The sequence below is a fragment of the Nymphaea colorata genome, chromosome 12, assembly GCF_008831285.2.
Source record: "Nymphaea colorata isolate Beijing-Zhang1983 chromosome 12, ASM883128v2, whole genome shotgun sequence".
NCBI classification, from domain to species: Eukaryota; Viridiplantae; Streptophyta; class Magnoliopsida; order Nymphaeales; family Nymphaeaceae; genus Nymphaea; species Nymphaea colorata.
In genome coordinates this window covers 8,386,726-8,407,871 of record NC_045149.1, presented here as the reverse complement: position 1 = coordinate 8,407,871, position 21,146 = coordinate 8,386,726, and the positions used below count along the sequence as shown (strand labels likewise).

The following is a 21,146-nucleotide window of genomic DNA, read 5'->3' as shown; positions in this document are numbered from 1 at the left end:
TGAGAGAGGACAAATAGAAGGTCTAGTGGTGGGACCAGGCAACCGAGCAGGAGAAGAAAGAGAGGATGGAGTAACAGGGTTGGATGCAGAACTGAAACACAGAGTGGGGAAAGCAGTGCCAACATAAGGGATGTGGGGGAGGGAAGGCTAGTGGGGGAAAGAGGCAAAAAGGCAGGGGTGTAAAGGCAGCTGCGACTGAGTGTAGGGAGCAAAGCAAGCAGGGAATGCAGCTAGGTGGAAATACTTCAGTCAATGCAAACAGAAGAGGACCGGAGCAGTTGGGCGAAGGAGGTGGTTTTTGTTGGTAGCGGGGGCAAAGGGGTGCTGGTTACAAGGTTGAAAAGCAAGGTAAAGGCAGTGGAGAGGAATGAGCTGACTGCGGGTGATCCATGGATAGAAGCCAAGGCAACTGAAGCCGCAGTCGAAGAAGAGTGAACAACAATAATGGCCTCAAGGGGGTGACCTTCAGACGACAGGAGCACGGGGGCACACAAATAAGCAGGGGAGACTGAAGAAGGCGGGACCACCGGCGCACAAGGTGGCAAACTATCCAACGGCCCGGTGGCCGACTGTAGGCACAAAAGACCGGATGTCGCCAAGAGCAGATGGAGTGACTAGCAGCATTGGGTCGGGGCATCTAGAGGTAGACGAGCGCGAACCGCCAGCCCTCAAAGGAGAAAAAGGAAGGGAAATGCAGGGTACTTCAGGGAAGCGCGGCGGAGAGCAAGCAGGGCTCCATCGAGTAGGCAAGGTCGGCTCCAACAGTGAGGGAAGCAAGGGCGGGAGCTCGGATGGCGGAGGTGACGAAGCCTGGAAGCAAGATGAGAAGAGGGGACACAAAGCTGAGGGGTTCGCCCGACCAACAGAGACCACCTTGGGGTGCCTCAGCCACAAGGAACAGTCACCCATCTGCAATAGGAGAAACTCACAGCGTGCGGTTGGGAGGAATGCTTGGAAGAGGCTGCAAGCATCAAGTAGCTGAAGCGAGCTGGCAAAAACACAATTGAAGATGGTAGACTGCCAACTGAATGATAAAGCCAAAGCCTGATGGGCCCCCTCAGGCGAGCAAAGAAAACTGACAGCAACACGACAAAGCAAGCGATTAAGGGGGAAGGCCGTTACCTGGCCGAATACCACAAAGACTGGGACCACCAACCCATGCCTCGTGCAGCGGCCGCGAAGGTGGAGGAGGAGGGAGGGTGGTCATGTCACCTGACTTTCCCAGGCCCCTCACCCTCTCTATGGGCAAAGACGGGGGCCAAGACGCACCGCAGCGAAGAAAAAAGAAGAAGCCTCCGGATGGCCAACACAATCGTGAGTAAGAAAAAAGAGGTGGGTCAAAAGTAATGATGCCAAGAACACATGTGTGTCCACCCACTGCCAAGGGTAGCTGCCTTCAGACCCGCTCAAAGCCTAAGCTGAGCACGGCCCCACAAGTTGGTGAGGCACAACTTAATGCAACGTGAGACCAAGGCACTGAAGGAGGACCGAGTAGCAAAAGAAACCCTCAAAAAGCCAAAGCTGACCCACGAATACTGCCAATGCTGCATCAACACTAGAACACCAATACCACTACCGGTAACACCAAATAGTTGCCCTTCACTGCTCGAGCATTCTCAATACAACTGATAAGAAGACATTGTGTCAAACTGTTAATAGGCAGCCTCAAACATTACCAAGCTCAAGGGAAAAACAGCTCCAGCCAAAGGAACTCAGGCTGCCGAAGTTGAAAAACTGCCCAACAGGGCCATAGCAATGCCGCTGCAGTAAATTCTGCCAAAAGGTAGACGTCAAACCAGCCCCGCAAGCACTAGCCGTGGCAAAGGACGAAGGGCTCCACCGTATGCTGGAACCATAGAAAATGTTGATTCAATGACACCGTCTCACCACCTGCATCATATATCAACCTGAGCCCTTCGACAGGAGAGGTCACTGGTGAGAGAAACAATGAGGGAAAATACGGGTTGCAGAAACGGTGGAGGCACCGGTCACCAGGCACTCAGGCAACACTACAAACAGTCAAACGACGGTGCTGCGAGTGGTGGGGTGGTGCTGCAAGGTGGACCAGTGCTTGGGAACATGACGATGGTGGTGGGCATCGCTGGCTGGAGAGAAATTGGCGGTGAAGGTGGAGAGCGCTGGCAGGGGAGCGAGCAGTGGTGAGGGGGGCTGAAAGCACGCAAGCATAGGGAGCACCCGAGAGCGAGTGAGAGAGGAACAAAGAGAGCGGTGCTTGGGGACTGTATGATTGTGGTGGGCGTCGCCGGTTAGAGAGAAATTGGCGGTGAAGGTGGAGAGTGCCGGTAGGGGAGAAAGCGGTGGTGACGGGGGCTGGAAGCATGCAAGCACGGGGAGCACCTGAAAGCCAGAGAGAGAGAGAGAGAGAGAGAGAGAGAGAGAGAAAGAGAGAGAGAGAGAGAGAGAATCCTACTATATAGCAGACATTCAATACCTAAAATTAAAAACATTTTCACCATGGATAATGTTAGTTTGACAACTATTTTTAGTGATACTATGTTAAATTTTAGTTATCTGATAACATTTGGCATCGAGCAGGGACTAAATTGTATATATCATTTTGGTTTTTTAGTCAGAGTTGTTAAATTTTAATATATATTGGCTATCAAAACTTATAGAATTGAAAAAAATGTGAAAATCTAATACTAAGCTCACATTTTATAAGGTGTGTTTCTTTAATGGTTTCAAATGTTACTTTTTTTTTTTTGCTAAAAAAAATCTGATCAATAGAAAGGTTGATGATTGTGCATACCCCAACAATGCTTCTTAAGTTACTATATGTTAAAAAAAGAGGAAGGTATTTTTAGTTATTATGGCTCCAACATTTTTAATTAAATGGACAGCTGATCTGTGCCGCCGGCTAGGGAGAGGGATTGGAGTAAGGGGAGGCATCAGCCTTTCCCCTGGTCAAAGGGGAGCCCGATGCCTCACTATTCTTTAAAAAAAAAGAAATTAAATTAGACTGCCCAAGTCGGTTGGCGTTTGCTCTGCTGAGGCTTATATATAACACAACTTTTATAGTTCATTCACAAAATGCTTTTGTTGACTTGGGTCTTATCAAGTGGAATTCCCCAAATCATTTCATTGTCTACACTCCATGCCTCAATATTATAGATGGGTCCATTAGCATTTTTTTCTCTTGTAGGGAAAATATATCATAGATATTTTAAGGCGAGCAAACATGGAGAACGCAAAATCTTGTGTTACGCCTGCTTCTCCAAATGTTACACTATTTAAACAAGATGGTGAAAAATTTGACATTAAAACTCAGTGCATGCATATAGTGGGGGCACTTCAGTTTGTTACTTTCACAGACATAGGTTATACTTTTGCAGTAAATAAAGCTTCCCAATTCATGCACAAGCCTACTTCTCATTGGACTCGTGTCAAAAAGACTTTACGATATCTTAAAGGTACCATGCAGCATTGATTTGAAATATCAAAATATAATTATTTCATTTTATCTGCTTACTTTCACACAGATTTGGCTAGGTGCTTAGATGACCAAAGATCCACTAGTGGTTATGTTACAAAAATTGGATGCAATGTCATATTTTGGAGATCTACCAAACAATAGACAGTGGCAAAATCTAGCACAGAGGAAGAGTACAAGGCTATTTCAGGAGACCTTTCAGAAGTGATGTGGCTAGATAACTTGATGAAAGATCTAGAAATTCAGTTTAAGGAAAAACCAATTTTGTGGTGCAACAACATTGGAGCAACATATTTGGCGGCAAATCCAGTATTCCATGCACAAACGAAGCACCTAGAAATTGACAATCATTTTGTCAAAGAGAAGGTGGCAGACAATAAAATTGAGTTCAGTCAGAAAAAACAGTTAGCTGATATTTTCACTAAGCCATTGCCAGGACCAAGGTTTGATCATCTTAAGGAACTATTAAATGTCATTAAAATGGAGATTGGATCAAAGGGGCACGTTAGAATAAGGTTTCCGATCCTGCTCATCTGTTATTCATGCCAATCTTGCAAAATCAATTTATGTTCTTGGATCAAGTCAAATATGGAAGAAACATGGTTGAAGTTTAAAAGAAGGAAGCAATAAATGATCCAATGCACAATGATATGAAAATCAGTTCCAAGGGAAAAAATTTTTAATTTTGTAATAATCAATGCTGAGCAAACACTTTTGCTACTCGACATGCCTTAAAACGGTTAATGGTTCCATCACTGTGGTGTTTTTTCATGTCCACCCATTTACACCCGATGACTTTCTTTTTTCCTTTCAGCAGTGAAACTAAGTCCCAAGTCTGAATTTTTTTTAATTCTGCCAGGTCTTCCTTCATAGCTTCATCATAGGTTTTGGGCTCTTGGTGAGAGTAGACATTTAAAACATAGGACATAAGATGTTGTCAAGGGTGAGGAATTTAACCATGGTGTGATTATGTTGAGATGATAAGTAGGTATAAAATTCAATCAATTTAGATGGTGGTTTAGAAGTATATATTGATCACCTAAGGTGTTGATTGGTTGCTTGGTTTTGTTCCACAACTTGGTTTTGGGAGTTCATTTCAGAATTTGTTTTGCTTATTGAAGATGGTTGAGCAGCACTGCTTAGGTTTTCATTTTTAAATCCTAGTAGGATTACTAGCAAGTAGTTGATTTTGGTCACTGGTGATAGTGCTTTCAAAAATATCAACTAATCGAAGTGAATTGCTGAGAGCTGGATCATCTGCCAAACATTTGGTCTCCCCCTGACTTGGTACTTCATAGAAAGGTTCACTCTCAAAGAACTTGATGTCACTAGTCACAAACATATTTTTTTAGCTAGAATCAAAGCACTTGTATCTCTTCTTTCTGCTGGAATAACCAAGGAAAATGCATTTCAAGGTGTGTTTTTCAATTTTATTTTCTAAACTTTTCCTATATGTGCACAAAACACTTGCATCCAAATACCTTTAGATGTCGAATACAAATAGATCTTTGTAAAAGAAGTTCTAACGGAACCTAATTTTCAATTATCGAGCTTGAAATTCTGTTGGTAAGGTAATAGGCAGTACCCATGGCATCTGCCCAAAAACATTAAGGATTGTTCATATAGATCATCCAAGAATGGGAAATAGTAAGGAGCTGTATATTTTTTTCTCTCTGCACATATATTTTGTTGAGGGGTGCCAGTACAAGTGTATGGGGGTTGTATCCCTTTTCTTTTCATGACTCTTCAAATTTTTAATTTACATATTCCCCTCCATTATCAGATTATAGTTTTTTTCTTTTATTTTAACTCCATATTGAGTGTGCACCATGTCGTAGAATTCTTGAAAAATCTTGAGAAAACTTCAACTTTTATTTTTGAGAAAAAATATCCATAAGATATGAGTCTTATCTTCAATGAAAGATACGTATTTGTCTTGCATATGATTCATCAAGAGCTGGCCTTGCAAACATCTGAGTTTGACTAATTCAAAAAAGATATATCTCCAGTCCTTTCTAAATTGATGCATGACCTATCGGCAGAGAATAAGCCTGGGCGTTGGGCCATTATCTAAGCTGTATGGAAGTTACTAAGCCTTTTACGGGTAAGAGCGTGTTATTTCTTGACATAGCTTTTCATCTTGATCCCTTTAGAAGACAACTGGTTGCTGAAAAGAAAATGGCAAATGAATGGATTGATAGATGAATCGATCTATCGTGTCAGACTAACGCAAGGCTGTCTCCTTTTTTCCTTTTTCCCCAAAAGTAACATAATGTCTTCATGAGATTGGGAAAAACCAGCATCAATGACAATGATGTTACCAATCTCGTTTTATAAAATGGCTTGGGTACGGATTATCTAAGCTGGTCCAAATCTGTAATGGGTATGGAAGTTACTAAGCCTTTTACGGGTACGGATTATCTAAGCTGGTCCAAATCTGTGAAGTTATTTTTAAGTGGGAAGTCAAAATTCGGGTATAATACTGGAAAATACAAACAGCCCGACCCATCAGATCCTGTGTTTTAGAGATGGGAATCAGAAAATGACACTGTTATTGGCTGGTTGTTAAATTCCATGGTTCCTGAGATCTCCAGGGGTCACATGTATCGGAACACCGCAAAAGAAATTTGGTATGCAGTGAACTGTATGGAAATTAATACAACCTTGCTAGAGTGTATGAACTACAGCAAGAAATTTAGACTTTTAATCGTGAAGATAAGTCATTCAACATGTATGTTGGGACATTGCGTGGGATGTTCGACGAACTGCAGCAATATTGCCAACCTACTGATGATATCTCCCAAGTGCCCTTTGAAGAAGACAAAGTATTTAAGCTTCTCGCTAGTTTAGGGCCTGATTATGAACAATTTAGGAATCAAATTTTAATGATATCACCACTGCCCTCCTTCAACACCGTTTGTTCCATGATTCAATGGGAGGGAACACAAAGAAAAGTGATGAATCATGTGTCAAAACTGGGCTATAGAGCATGTATGGCAAGTGCATGTGCTCACGGTGTACCGTCATCATGTGAGGAAGCACGCAAAGATTCTAAGTGGCAAGCCATTGTGAATGAGGAGTTGAAAGCATTAGAAAAAAATAAATCTTGGACCATGATGCAGCTACCCCTTGGAAAGACTGTAGTTGGATGTCATTAGATATATAAAACCAAATTTAACAGTGATGGATCAATCGAACGATACAAGGCAAGACTCATTGCAAAAGGGTATACATAGAGAGAATGAATCGACTTCACTAAGACCTTTGCTCTGGTTGCCAAAATGACTTCCTCACATGAATTTTACTATTTGTGGCTGCAAATAAAAATTGATGTGTAGAACAACTCTTCATGAAGAATTAGAAGAGGAAGTCTACATGAATCCTCCACCAGGTTACACTCATGGCACTGGAAAGGATTGTAAGCTTCAAAAATCAATATATAACTTAAAACAATCTCATCACTCATGATTTTTGAAGTTCAGTAGTGTCCTTATTGAAATGGGATTCAAACACCACACAACTGACTAAACCTTGCTCATATATTGTATTAATAGGGGCACTATGTTATTATTGATCTACGCTGATGATATCATAGTGATAGGAGATGACATACAATTGATTCAAGTGGTAAAAAGTACACTTCATGCCAAGTTTGAGATCAATGATCTAGGAAAGTTGATGTATTTTCTGGGTATTGAGATAGCACACTCATATAAAGGTGTGTTTTTATGTCAAATAAAATATATTTTGAATCTATTAAAAGACACAGGGATGTTGGGATCCAAAAGTGTGGACAATCCTCTTGTGGCTACTAGTAAACAAAAAACAAAAAGATGAAGAGTTGACTGAAGAGGTTGATAGGTTTCAGGTTACATGGTTTAATGTGGTTTGACTTTTAGTCTACATCCAAGATAGGAAATATCTCTTTCTTGTTATTTTTCACACGAGAAGAGATTTCATTTATATTCAATTTGCATGTTTATCAGTTCCACATTTCTTGGGGTTTGATTTATTTACAAGATCATATGTTTCTTCTTTTTCTAAGATCATTGCCATACTAAGATCGTCGTTATCTTTGGTATGGGCATGATCTCTGTTAGCTATAATTTTGGGTCTGATGTTGTTGGCATGAGCATGATCTCCTCCAGATGCAATTTTAGTGGTTTGAGTGTTATCTTTTTGTTCGTATCCCCAAAATTTTTGGTATTTTGAGTGCTCTAGAACAAATGAGATTTTTGTTTTGAAATAGGAAAGAAAGGGACTCGCCCGTCGGTACGAGGATTGACCGTTCCCGATGCCTTTACCGGGAGTAATCAACCCAAGGGCTATGTTTATTATTGATGCATTTCATTTTTGCTTAAACATATTTTCTACATGTTGTGTGGAAGAATATTGAAAGTTTGGTGTTTCAAATTTTTGAAGAATTGCTTGAGAATGTGAACCATTTTGAGGAAAACTAGAATTGGAAAATCTTTGTAAATATCATTTGCAAAGCTTGGAGAATCATTTTGGGAATCACTTTGGTGTTCTCTTAAGACTTTAAGTACGTTTGAGGTTTTGCTCCAATTCGGTAACCACCTAGTTAGAGTTTCATCTGATCTCGTTTAAGTTCTTTTAGAGATATGCTTGTGATCATAAGTGAAATTAATTGGGTGAGAATCCATGAATACATTGATCATATATGATTGAAAAGAAAAATCATTCATTTCTACCATAAGTTTGATCTAAGATTCTTCCTACCATAACATACATCTAAGGTTTTTGTTTTGATGAATATTATATATAAGAAGAAAAAGTTTTTGAAAATAGATTGAGGTTGTAGACCATCAAGCATGAATCCAAGATTGGGTCATTACTTGAATTTTAGCCTAAGTGAAGTCGGTAAACATAAAAAATCATGAGAGGAAAATGTTAAAAAGGATGGAAGATGTGAAATACTCACAAAAATAATGAGAGAAAGAGAAAGAGACTTCAAAGATCACTAGATAGAAGATTTTGAAATAGGAGGAGATATATATTCTCTATATGAATGTATACATATTTGTATAACCTTTTAAAGATGAAGTCTTAAACTTAAATAGAGAGAGAAAGAACAAGAGGAATACACACACACACACACATATGTATATATATATATATATATATATATATATATATATATATATATATATTAGAAAGAGAAAATTGAACACATGTATATATGCATTCATATGTATATGAAAATTTGTAAAATAAAATGTGAAAACATAGAGAGAGAAAAAAAAAATCATCATGTGCACATATATGCATATAACATATATATACATACATATCTACATGAGATTAAAAATCAAGAAATGAAAAATAACCGACTTCAATTTTGATGTAGGCCGGAGGGGAGCTTGGACTCATGCAAGAGCCTAAGCTAAGTCTCCATAGCTACATTAGAGAAGGTATTTGCTTTTGAAAATCATTTGCAAAATATGATTTATATATAAACATAGAATGTTATTATTTGGTTTGTCACAAGGGAATTTGCTACTTCCACCGTCGGGTATGGAAGAAGATCAAACTATACAATAAGATGCTCATTAGGGTTTCTAAATGGATGGTCAAAAGGAAACTAACGCAAAATGATATGCAAATGCATATTAATATGTACATTTTCGGGGAATTAGCACAAGAATAAAGAGTCCCAAACCACGCTCTCATTCTCACCATGCATTCACGTATAAATAGGAAAAATCAAATAACTATGCAAGGACAATACCTTGAAATAAAGCAATATTCAAGGAAAGAAAGAGAGTTTGATTCAATAGTAAAATAAAATATCATCTCATCTTCTCATGCTCCCGGTTCACTCGAGTATAACCTCGTGACTCTAAAATAGAGATCGAGAGCTATCTCATATGGCCATGAGGAGATGAAGATGAGAGAAAACAAAAGAAACCGAAACAAGGCTACATCCAAGAAAAGAAAGAGCATGATTTAATAATGAAATAAAAGATTGTTTCACCTTCTCATGCCCTCGGTGTCCTTAAGAATAGCCTCTTGACTCTAAAATATAGATTTTATGGCTATCGTGTGGCTATGGGGAGATGAAGAAGGGAGAAAATGATGGAAAGAAATGAGAAAGATGATGATTACAGACCTCTAATGAGAATAATTTTGGGGAAAAATGATCACCCTTTGCTTGTAATGATCTTAGACTCAACTTGAATGAAGCTCCAAGATGATGAAAAGGAGACCTCCAAGAGATCTTCATGCTCCTTTGAAGAGTTGTAGCTTGATGAAGATTTCTCCCAAAGTTGGAGAAAAAGAAGAAGAATGAGAAGGAAGAAATGGAAAGAAATGCAAATCTTCAATTGAAGAGTAATTAGAAAATCCCCAAGGGTTTAGCCATGCTCAAGAGGGAGGACTGTCGAGGTATTTATAGGGAGTTTGGAGCCAAAATTTGAAATTCGAATTCAAGATTTGAAATCAAGAGGGAAAAGTTTTTGAGCCAAAATTCAAAATTCGAATTTAAGTTTTGAATTCAAGAGGGAAGAGCTTTGGAATTCCTGATTTGGATCTAAAGTTGGATTTTGGATCTAATTTGGATTTGATAATTGGATTTTGAGTTTGAAATGCTAGATTTGGACCTAAACTTACGTTTAGAAATTCATTTTGGATCGAATAGTCACAAATTTGTTTTAAATCTAAATAATAAAATAATAGCATTTTTTTAAAAAAAAATTGGGGCGATAGCTGATGCCCCTCTTTGCTACTAAGCCGACATTTGTCGTGCTTAGTGTCAAAGATAAGCACCCCAAATTTTGAGTGACTAATATTTTGGCTAATAAGATTAAAAATGTTGGAACTGCATTTCACGTTTTATCCCTTTACCTGAATGAGTTGTTTGAGCTAACGTTGCAGGTTTAACCCCTTGCCTGAGTGGGTTTGCCAATTTCAAATTCAGGTTTAACACCCCTGAATGGATTGTCTCGACTTGCATTGCGACTTTAACCCCTTACCTACGTGGGTTGCATTAGATTGAAGTGCAAGTCTAACCCCTTACTTGTGTTGGTTGTGTTGGCTTGCATGTTCAATCCCTTACCTTTGTGGGGTGCGTTGGCTTGCAGTACAGGTGTAACCCATTTACCTGCATGGGTTGCTTTGGCTTGCAGTGCAGGTTTAACCCCTCTACCTGTGTGGGTTGCTTTGGCTTGTAGTGCAGGTTTAACTCCTTTACCTGCATGGGTTGCTTTGGCTAGCAGTGCAGGTCTAACCCCTTTACCTGCATGGGTTGCTTTGGCTTGCAGTGCAGGTTTAACTTCTTGCCTGCATGGGTTGCTCTTTTGTCCATAATTTCAGGTTTTTACTCCTTTCCTGAATGGGTTGCTCGATATCAAGTGGTGATGCCAGGAAAGAACCTTCATCTCCTTGAATACCTCTATTGAAGCAAGGAATGAAATCCTATTGTTCCTTAATTGGTTGTGACAAGAAAACTTCTTATCACCTGGAGTGTCTTTTGGTGAAATTTTTGTTTTCACCTAAGGGTGGATTTTAATCTTGTTAAAATTCCCCAAACTAGTGTTTGGGTTGCGCTTGCTCCATAAAATTCTCTTGTCTAACGACATGGTTGAGCTAACTTTAAAAGGCTCCGAGCCTAGTGGCCGGATTGCGTTTGATCAAATCTTTAACTTAACAACAGAATTGATTTGATTGGGATATGATCCCTTTTCTATGAACAATGATGATTGTGCAAGAAAAATGTGTATCTCAAAAGCAATTTTGAAATGTCTCGAAATATAAAAAAAATGCCCCAGTAATAGTAATTTCCATGAGTGGTAAAAGATAGGATCTGATTCAGAATGTTAGATAGAAGATATATGGTTGATGTCTTAAGAAAGTAATGGAAATTGCCTCAATCAAATAAGATATGAGCAAAATTATATAAAGGGGATATATGTTCCACTAATAGGAAAATAAGGGTGCAAGGTAATGATATATGAATGAACTTTGATATGCAAGAATTTCTGTTGTCTTTAAAGAGAAGAAATTGAGAGAAAGTTGGTAGAAAAGAAATTTGTTATAAAAATATGATCGGTAGATGGTTATTCTCATGGTGAGATATCAAGATAATGTAGGAAAACAGAGAATCTTAGATTTGAAATGATTAAATCTCAAGTAGAGTATAAATATATGACGTTCGATTCGTGAAGATATAGATTCAACAAGGGTGAATGAATAAGTCAAAAATCAAATGTCTGATGATTGAAAATAGAATATAATCGGAGCGTTAGCAAAAATTTTGGAATAAACGATGACCCAATAAAATCATGGAAGAAGTAAAATGGGAAGAAAGACACTCCATATGCATTGAAGGTAAAAAAAATTTGGGCTAAATATAAGTGAGAAAACAATGAATGTATGACCCGAGTCAAGCACGTATTGATCACAAACTCAGCTTGAGGCGGAAAAAAGAACGGAAATTACCTCAAATGTATAAAAATTAATATGTAAGGGTGAAAGGTAATATCACGTGTCTGCACTTGGATATAAAAAAATTTTGACACGCAATTGAAACAAAGCTTGAATGAAAGAAATTTATTGTAGAAATATGATCAGTAACTAGTGATTCTCATAGCAAGATATCATGTTGATAATATAGGATGATAAAGTGACTTATGAGCAATTTATCAATACATGATGTTTGATTCATGCACGTCTGATGATTGAAAATAGAGTATACTTGAATACGGCAAAGATTTGCATTCAATTTGGAATAAATGATAGCCCAATAAAATCATGAAAGTAATAAAATAGGAAGAAAGATATACCAGGGGTGTTGACGCTAGAAAATTGTCAAGCAAAGTCACGTTCGAGAATATGATTCCGGACAAATAAATGATGGATTGACAAAGAGCAATCGATGTTCCAAATTATGGAAGTAGTAAAATACAAAGAAATATACCCTATGAGTATTGAGGATAGAGAATTATGAAGAAAAATAATGTATGACCTAAGTCAAGCAAAGTTGGTAATTAAGCCAATAACTGGCTATCATGTTTAATAATATGAGGTTGGACCAATGAATAGATGAGAGGTTGACATAGTATGATAAAATGTTGACCTTGAAGTAATTCTGAAAATGGATTTGCTGAATGAAAGTATTTGAAAAATCAATGTCATTTAGATAGTAGGGTTAAATCATGAGCTTATGGTGTGATCATGTTGAAGATTATATAGAGATGATCGAAGAAGACATTGATTTAAATGAAGAAGATGAAATGTAAAATTATCAAATTGATCAAATGTTGTATGGAAGACACACATGCAATCATCACACGATGATAAACATCTAGTCATTTCTAAGGCCACCTCTGTCATGCGTATATTAGAAAATGAGCATAGGACCCTAATTGAATTTGGTTTGATTGAGTGTAATTATTTCATATAAGATATGCCAATATACCTTAGCCAAGAGGCTTAGTACAAGCATAGACTCCTTCATTTGGCAACGGAGGGTAAGATTTATCAACTTCTTCTTGGACACTCGTCGATATACCACAAGTTACCACTCATGGTACTAACGAGGGGGCTGTCCCACCCAAGGTGTAGTCTAATTATAAGGCTTAGTCTCATGCTACCGCCTAAGACCAAGCCCGACAACATGATGACCGAGACAAATAGGTATTGGGGATTTTTAAAATATGAGCAACCATGTAAAGTCGGTTATCTCTAATGCAATGTTGCTTAACATGACGATTGAAATAAATAGAAGAGCAAACATTGTTTTCAAACAACTCTTAAATTGAAGAAGGTTGTATTTGATACTAGATCTAAGTGAACATGAATGATCCTCCTCAATTAGTCTTATGTGTAAGAAATCAAACACAATCACAAAGCAAAAGTGCCAATTGGGTCAAGAACAAAATAGGGACATGCTTTATCATTGGCAATATATGAGATGTTCAAGTTTGTGGAAATGTATCAATTACAATCATAGCCAAACGATGACTGGTCCCATCACGGTCGCCATCTATTCACATTCCCAAAATTTTTGGTATTTGGAGTGCTCCAGAAAAAATGAGATTTTTGTTTTGAAATAGGAAAGAAAGGGACTCGCCCGTCGGAACGAGGATTGACCGTTCCTGGAGCCTTTACCGGGGGTAATCAACCCAAGGGCTATGCTTATTATTGATGCATTTCATTTTGGCTTAAACATCTTTTCTATATGCAGTGTAGAAGAATATTGAAAGTTTGATGTTTCAAATTTTTGAAGAATTACTTCAGAATGTGAAACATTTTGAGGAAAACTAGAATTGAGAAATCTTTATGAATATCATTTGGAAAGCTTGGAGAATCATTTTGGGAATCACTTTGGTGTTCTCCTAAGACTTTAAGTAGGTTTGATGTTTTGTTCTAATTCAGTTACCACCCACTTATAGCTCCATCTCATCTCGCTTAAGTTCTTTTAGAGATGTGCTTGTGATCATAAGTGAAATTAAGTGGGTGAGAATCCATGAATACATTGATCCTATATGATTGAAAAGAAAAATCATTCATTTCTACCATAACATTTATCTAAGAGCATTCATACCATAACATACATCTAAGGTTTTTGTTTTGACAAATATCATATATCTGAAGGAAAAGTTTTTGAAAATAGATTGGGGTTGTAGACCATCAAGCATGAATCTAATATTGGGTCATTACTTGATTTTTGGTCTTAGTAAAGTCGGTAGATTTTAAAAATCATGAGAGAAAAATGCTAAAAAGGATGGAAGAGGTCAAATACTCTCATAAAAATAACGAGAGAAAGAGAAAGGGACTTCAAAGATCACTAGATAGAAGATTTTGAAATAGGAGAAGATATATATTCTCTATATTGATGTATACATATTTGTATAAGCTTTTGAAGATGAAGTCTTAAACTTAAATAAAAAGAGAAAGAACAAGAGGAATACATACACACACACATATAGGTTGGCCCAACCCAGTCCTCTCGTACTAGGGTTGGCTCCTCGCAGTTCTCCCTTTAGCACCAATGGTAGATAGGAACCGAACTGTCTCACGACGTTCTTGCACATGACGTGACGTGACATGACAGCGACCTCCCCTTCCCCCACCGGGATTTCACTTTCCTTATCTACGCGCACACTGAGTCAGCACTGGCGCCTACCCAGGTGCTACTTGTCAAGGCGACCCAATCGGCTAGACAGATCGGCTCGTGCTCCCCCGTCCCTCAATCGAATGGCTCTCCACACACACAGATATATATATATATATATATATATATATATATATATATATATATATATATATATATATATATATATATATATATATATATATATATATATATATATATGTTTATATATAATTGAACACATGTATATATGCATTCATATGTATATGAAAATTTATAAAATAAAATGTGGAAACATGAAAAGAGAGAAGGGAAAATCATCATGTGTAAATATATGCATATAACATGTATATATACATATCTTCATGAGATTAATAGTCAAGAAATGAAAAATAATAGACTTCAAGTTTGATGTAGGCCAAAGGAGAGCTTGGACTCATGCAAGAGCCTAAGCTAAGTCTCCATAGCTACATTAGAGAGAGTATTTGCTTTTGAAAATCTTTTGTAAAATATGATTTATATATAAATGTAGAATATTATCATTTTGTTTGTTACAAGAGAATATGCTACTTCGACCGTTGGGTATGGAAGAAGATCAAACCATACGACCGTAGGGTTCGTAATGGGATGGTCAAAAGGAAACTAACACAAAATGACTTGCAAATGCATATTAATATGTACATTTTCGTGAGGGTTTTACCCGGGTTGAACAAGTCTCAACCTCAAAAATTAGCACAAGAATAAAGAGTCCCAAACCACACTCTCATTCTCACCATGCATTCACGTATAGATAGAAAAAATCAAATAACTATGCATGGACAATATCTTAAAATAAAACAATATTCAAAGAAAGAAAGAGAGTTTAATTCAATAATAAAATAAAATATCATCTCATCTTATCATGATCCCGGTGCACTCGAGTATAACCTCGTGACTCTAAAATAGAGATTGAGAGCTATCTCATATGGCAATGAGAAGATGAAGATGAGAGAAAACAAAAGAAACCGAAACAAGGCTACATCCAAGAAAAGAAAGTGCATGATTTAATCATGAAATGAAAGATTGTTTTACCTTCTCATGCCCTTAGTGCCCTTAAGAATAACCTCTTGACTCTAAAATATAGATTTTATGGCTATCTTGTGGCTATGAGGAGATGAAGAAGGGAGAAAATGAAGGAAAGAAATGAAAAAGATGTTGATTACATACCTCTAATGAGAATAATTTTGGAGAAAAATGATCACAATTTGCTTGTAATGATCTTAGACTCAACTTGAATGAAGCTCCAAGATGATGAAGAGGAGACCTCCAAGACATCTTCATGCTCCTTTGAAGAGTTGTAGCTTGATGAAGCTTTCTCCCAAAGTTGGAGAAAAAGAAGAAGAATGAGAAGGAAGAAATGGAAAGAGATGCAAATCTTCAAATGAAGAGTCATTAGAAATTTCCCAAGGGTTAGACCATGCTCAAGAGGGAGGATTGTGGGGGTATTTATAGGGAGTTTGGCACCAAAATTTGAAATTCAAATTCAAGATTTGAATTCATGAGGGAAAAGTTTTAGAGCCAAAATTCAAAATTTGAATTTAAGATTTGAATTTAAGAGGGAAGAGTTTTGGAATTCTCGATTTGGATCTAAAGTTGGATTTTGGATCTAATTAGGATTTGATAATTGGATTTGAGTTTGAAATGCTAGATTTGGACCGAAACTTAGGTTTAGAAATTCATTTTGAATCGAATAGTTGCAAATTTGTTTTAAATCCACATAATCAATTAATGGCCTTTTTTTTTTGAAAAAATTGGGGTGATAACACTCTTCTAGCGACAATCTTGGAGCTGGTTGTGTTGTTGCCGAGTGCATCATGATGTGGTTTACTACCCCCCTGCAAGATGAATGCTCGGGAAAGAGCGTTAAGCTTGAATCTAAGATTATCAAAAGTAGTTTGAGCAAGAGGCTTGGTGAGAATGTCAGCCAGCTGATCAACACTAGGAGTGAATTCGAAGATTATTCTTTGCGGTGTGATTTCGAACAAAATGGACGTCGATCTCAATATGCTTGCTTCGATTATGAAATACATGATTGGTAGAGAGAGAGGCAGCATTGATGTTATCACACCAGAAACGAAGGACATGCAGCATAGTGATATTTAATTCCTGAAGTTAAAATGTGAGCCATAAAACCTTAGAGGAACAGGACACTAGAGCATGATATTCAGCTTTGGTGCTTGATCGAGCAACAGTAGGCTGTTCGCAAGCAGACCAAAAGATTTTTCCCAAAAGGAAGGAATTGATTATTCAGAGACCTATTCGCCGGTTGCAAAGTTTGCTTCAATCAGAATAATTTTGGCTATTGCGGCATTCTATGACTTAGATATTTGTCAGATGGATGTAAAGACTGCTTTTCTGAATGGTGAGTTGAAAGAAACTATATATATGACTCAACCATCAGGATATGTCATCAAGGAAAAAGAAGACAAAGTATACAAGTTGAATAAATCGTTGTATGGACTGAAACAGTCTCCTAGACAATGGTATTTTGTTTTTCACAAAGCAATTACAAAACTTGGGTTCGTTGCAAACCAACTGGATCACTGTGTGTATGTTTGAAAAAGTAGGAGCCTTTTCTGTATTCTATCATTATATGTTGATGACATATTACTAACTGGAAATGATAACGACATGATTGTCAAAACGAAGACTTGGCTGAACAAAAACTTCAAAATGAAGGACTTGGGTGAAGCTTCATACATATTAGGAATAAAGATCACTCGAGATAGAGACTCAAGAATTCTAAGTTTGAGCCAAGAACGATATATTGATTATATCTTAAAGAAGTTTCGAATGCAAGATTGCAAACCAATCGGAACCCCTATAGCTAAAGGAGCAAATCTAAGCAGGAACGATTGTCCTGGAGAAGAACAACAGAAATTACATGTTCCTTATGCACAGGCTGTTGGTAGTCTAATGTATCTAATGTTGTGTACCAGACCTGACGTAAGTTTTCCTATCGGTCTGGTAAGTCGTTATCAAAGTAATCCTGGATGGCCACATTGGCAAGCAGTCAAAAGGATTTTTCGGTATATTAAATGAACAAAGGGACTAAAATTGTCTTACCAAGCTGATGAGCTTACCTTAGTTGGCTATTCAGATGCGGATTTTGCAGGATGCAAAGATGATAGTAAGTCTACATCTGGTTATGTATTCCTCTTTGGAGGTGGAGCGATAGCCTGGTCCTGTAAGAAATAGGGATGTGTTGCTCAACATACACAAGAAGCAGAATATGTAGCATGTAATGTTGCTACCACATTTGCTGTCTAGATAAATCGGTTCTTGAAAGACTTGAAATTAGATCTTGATCATGAACCAGTTCAACTATATTGTGATAATCAAGCAGCAATATCACTTATGAAAAATGGAGCTCTGAGCTCGAAGAGTAAACATATAATGGTGAAATACCATTATGTTCATGAAATGATTGAGAAAAATGAAATCTCAGTTGAATACATGCCTACCAATGACATGGTAGCAGATCCCCTTACCAAGGGAATATCCGAAGACTTGATTACCAAGCATATAGCCCATATGAGGTTGAGATATATTTGAAAAGTTACGATGGACAAACCAATGATGGAAAACCTCGTAACTTAGAAACAGAAAACCCACATAAAGTGAAAGCAAACTGTCGGTCTCATGGCCAAGTGGGAGATGTTGGGTAGTGGCCTTGAGCCCGATCCCTTTCCCTCTATAACTGCAAAGGAGATCCTGCAGTTATGGAATTAAAACAGGAAATAAATCAAATATTAAAGTTTTCGTTTTAATTCTTACCATAAATCTTCATGCCATAACCGTAGCTGGGATTTGGGGAAATCCTGAGAGGCGGTCTATAAAGCCCAGCCTCTATTCATCTAACTATAATGTTGAGAAATCAACTGTGCGTCTCTCAGAAGCAAACCCCCAAAATCAATTTCTCTCTTGTTTCTTTCTTCCTCTCTTGCTCACAGGTCTTGCATTTGACACGCTGCTGGTGGTGGACCTACTTCACAGACGCCGTTCCACTGCTTAAGATTCAACAAGGTAGACCCTGCCACCTGTGAGGTCTTTGCCTTCCGTTACGGCCCGATCCCTCCGTTTCTCACCTACTTCAGAATAGGAGTCGACGGGAAGAAACAACTGGACGTCCCTATCTTCTCCCTCCGGCAGCCTTCTTTTGTACACGACTTGGCCATCACCGAGCGGTACGCTATCTTCTCCGACACACAGATTGTCATGAAACCACTGGCAATATTTACAGGATTGGGAGTGCCGTTGAAATATGATGTCGCAAAAGTCACACGCGTGGGGATAATCTCACGCTACGCCACCTACGAGTCGGAGATGAAGTGGGTTGAGGTGCCGGGATTCAACTTCGTTCACTCGGTGAACGCGTGGGACGAGAAGGGAGGGGAGGAGGTGGTGTTGGTGGCTGCGAACATCGTGCCGGTGGATTACCTGCTTGAGATGAGGAGGGATCTGCTGCATTGCTGCGTGGAGATGGTGCGGATCAATGTCAGGGAAGGGAAGTTGGTGGGGAGGAAGCCACTAACGGCGAGGAGCTTGGAGTTCGAGGTGATCAACCCCAAGTTCCTGGGCAGAAAGAACCGCTACACATTCATGGCGAAGGGAGACTCTAACGGCAAATTCTCAGGCATCGTCAAACTGGACTTCGTTCAGGCTGGTGGGAATGATTGTGCGGTAGCGGCTAGGTACATCAGATCTTCAATCTTTTCTTTTAAAAACACAATGAAAACTGAAAAGGTAATTATAAAAAATACATTGAAAAGTCGAGTTCATCCAATTTGATTTCTTTTTTTAGAATGTGAAATTGTCACCTTAAGTTGTTATTTTTTGGATGTGAATCAACTAAATAACAATATTAATAATAATACTACTAATTTAGATATTTCCTTCACAAGTCCTGTATTCAACTTTTGAAATAGATGTTCTACATAGGACACAAAATAGTCCGACAAAATAAATCTTTAAATAACCATGTTTAATCGATTCCATGGGCACCGGTGCCATCTTATAAAATATCATACCGACTGCAATTATTAATTTAATACTGTATATGGTCCCTACAACGAAATTGGTGGATCAAAAGATAGAATAATTTTGTTCGAAGCTTTTACGCGTTGACTAGATAGATCTGGCATTGTTAAAAGTAACAAATTTGGTGGTGTGCAGGAGTTTCGGAGAAAGATGCTTTGCAGGGGAGCCATTTTTTGTGGGGAAAGAGGAAGACGGCGACGAAGATGACAGCTATGTGTTAACTTATACACATGATGAAGGAAGCGGGGAGTCGAGGTTTGTGGTGATGGATGCCAAGTCCCCCACTCTCGACATTGTGGCATCCGTTAAGCTTCCACAGAGAGTGCCTTACGGCTTTCATGGCCTCTTTGTCAGTGAAAAGGATCTGAGAAAGCAGAAGAATTGGAAATGACGATATTAAAATTGGGCTTTCATGGCCTCTTTGTCAGTGAAAAGGATCTGAGAAAGCAGAAGAACTGGAAATGACGATAATAAAATTTGGAAGTGGTATTTTATACATACACTGATAAGTTAGTTCGTGTGGTTATGTATCTATTATATCACACAAAAGAACACAAAGAATAATTGCACAGGAATATTAATGTGCGTGGCTTGTAATACTAAAGGTTGGTCACTTGTTGTTGGCGTGTTTGATTGCCAAGATAATTTTTACTTATTTGCCTTATACAAATGAAACCCACTGAACTATCATCAACAAATAATCAAAATGCAAGTTTTCTTTTAAGTGATTAAGGGAAAGGCACACCAGCCTCATTCCAAAGTACAGTTTCGATAACAAATACATTTAAAATTTAAAATTGTCAGTGGTAATTTTGAGGTACTAACTCTATTTTCAATTCAATTGATGTTGGATGAGCAGAAAGAATATTTCATCCTACCGTCTAACAAAAAGGCTGAAGCTTATACATTTTCCCTGTCTCCCATCCATCATAGTATCAGGTCAGTGCTTTAGAGTGGCTCCTTTATGTTTCAACTTTCATATTAGTGTCTCTTCTTTGTAATATAGGACATTCTTATAGATCAAAACATAGATCAAAACAAAGATGGATTGTTCACCATCCCGACACCATCCACAATCCCCTCGGGAATAACTCATAGTATTGATAAATCAAGGAACAAGTAATTGTAAGAAGACTGATAAAGAAACAGAATCCTTAAAAGATATGGCATTTAACCATTGAAGCTATACATTGTACATTCGTGCAGGTAACTCTCTTACATTCTCTTTCCCCATGGCACTTGCCAAGGACAACCCATGACACTTGTCAAGGGCAATAGGTAGAGGGAAGGAAAAGCTGGTTATGTCTACGTCTCTGTATGCAATGACCAAAATACTCTCGTTAAAATAAAAAAAAAAGACTTTTTAAAATGATAAAAGGTTTAAAACGTCTATTACTTTTTTAAAAAATTCAAAAATTCCCTCATTCAGCTTCAATACATGTTGACTGCATAGAAGCATGCAAACAAATCGATCTCCAGGAAATGGACGTTCCGTCTTATTTT

At 38.0% G+C, this 21,146-nt stretch overlaps 1 protein-coding gene across 1 annotated transcript; it reads left to right on the top strand.

Moving 5' to 3' along the window:
- Positions 1–589: 589 nt before the first annotated feature.
- Positions 590–20,034, top strand: LOC116265235 (9-cis-epoxycarotenoid dioxygenase NCED1, chloroplastic-like). Its single transcript, XM_031645794.1, has 4 exons — positions 590–974; positions 18,407–18,486; positions 18,600–19,297; positions 19,779–20,034. Exons 1-4 carry the CDS (start codon positions 590–592, stop codon positions 20,032–20,034), a joined length of 1,419 nt encoding a protein of 472 aa, XP_031501654.1.
- Positions 20,035–21,146: the final 1,112 nt, after the last annotated feature.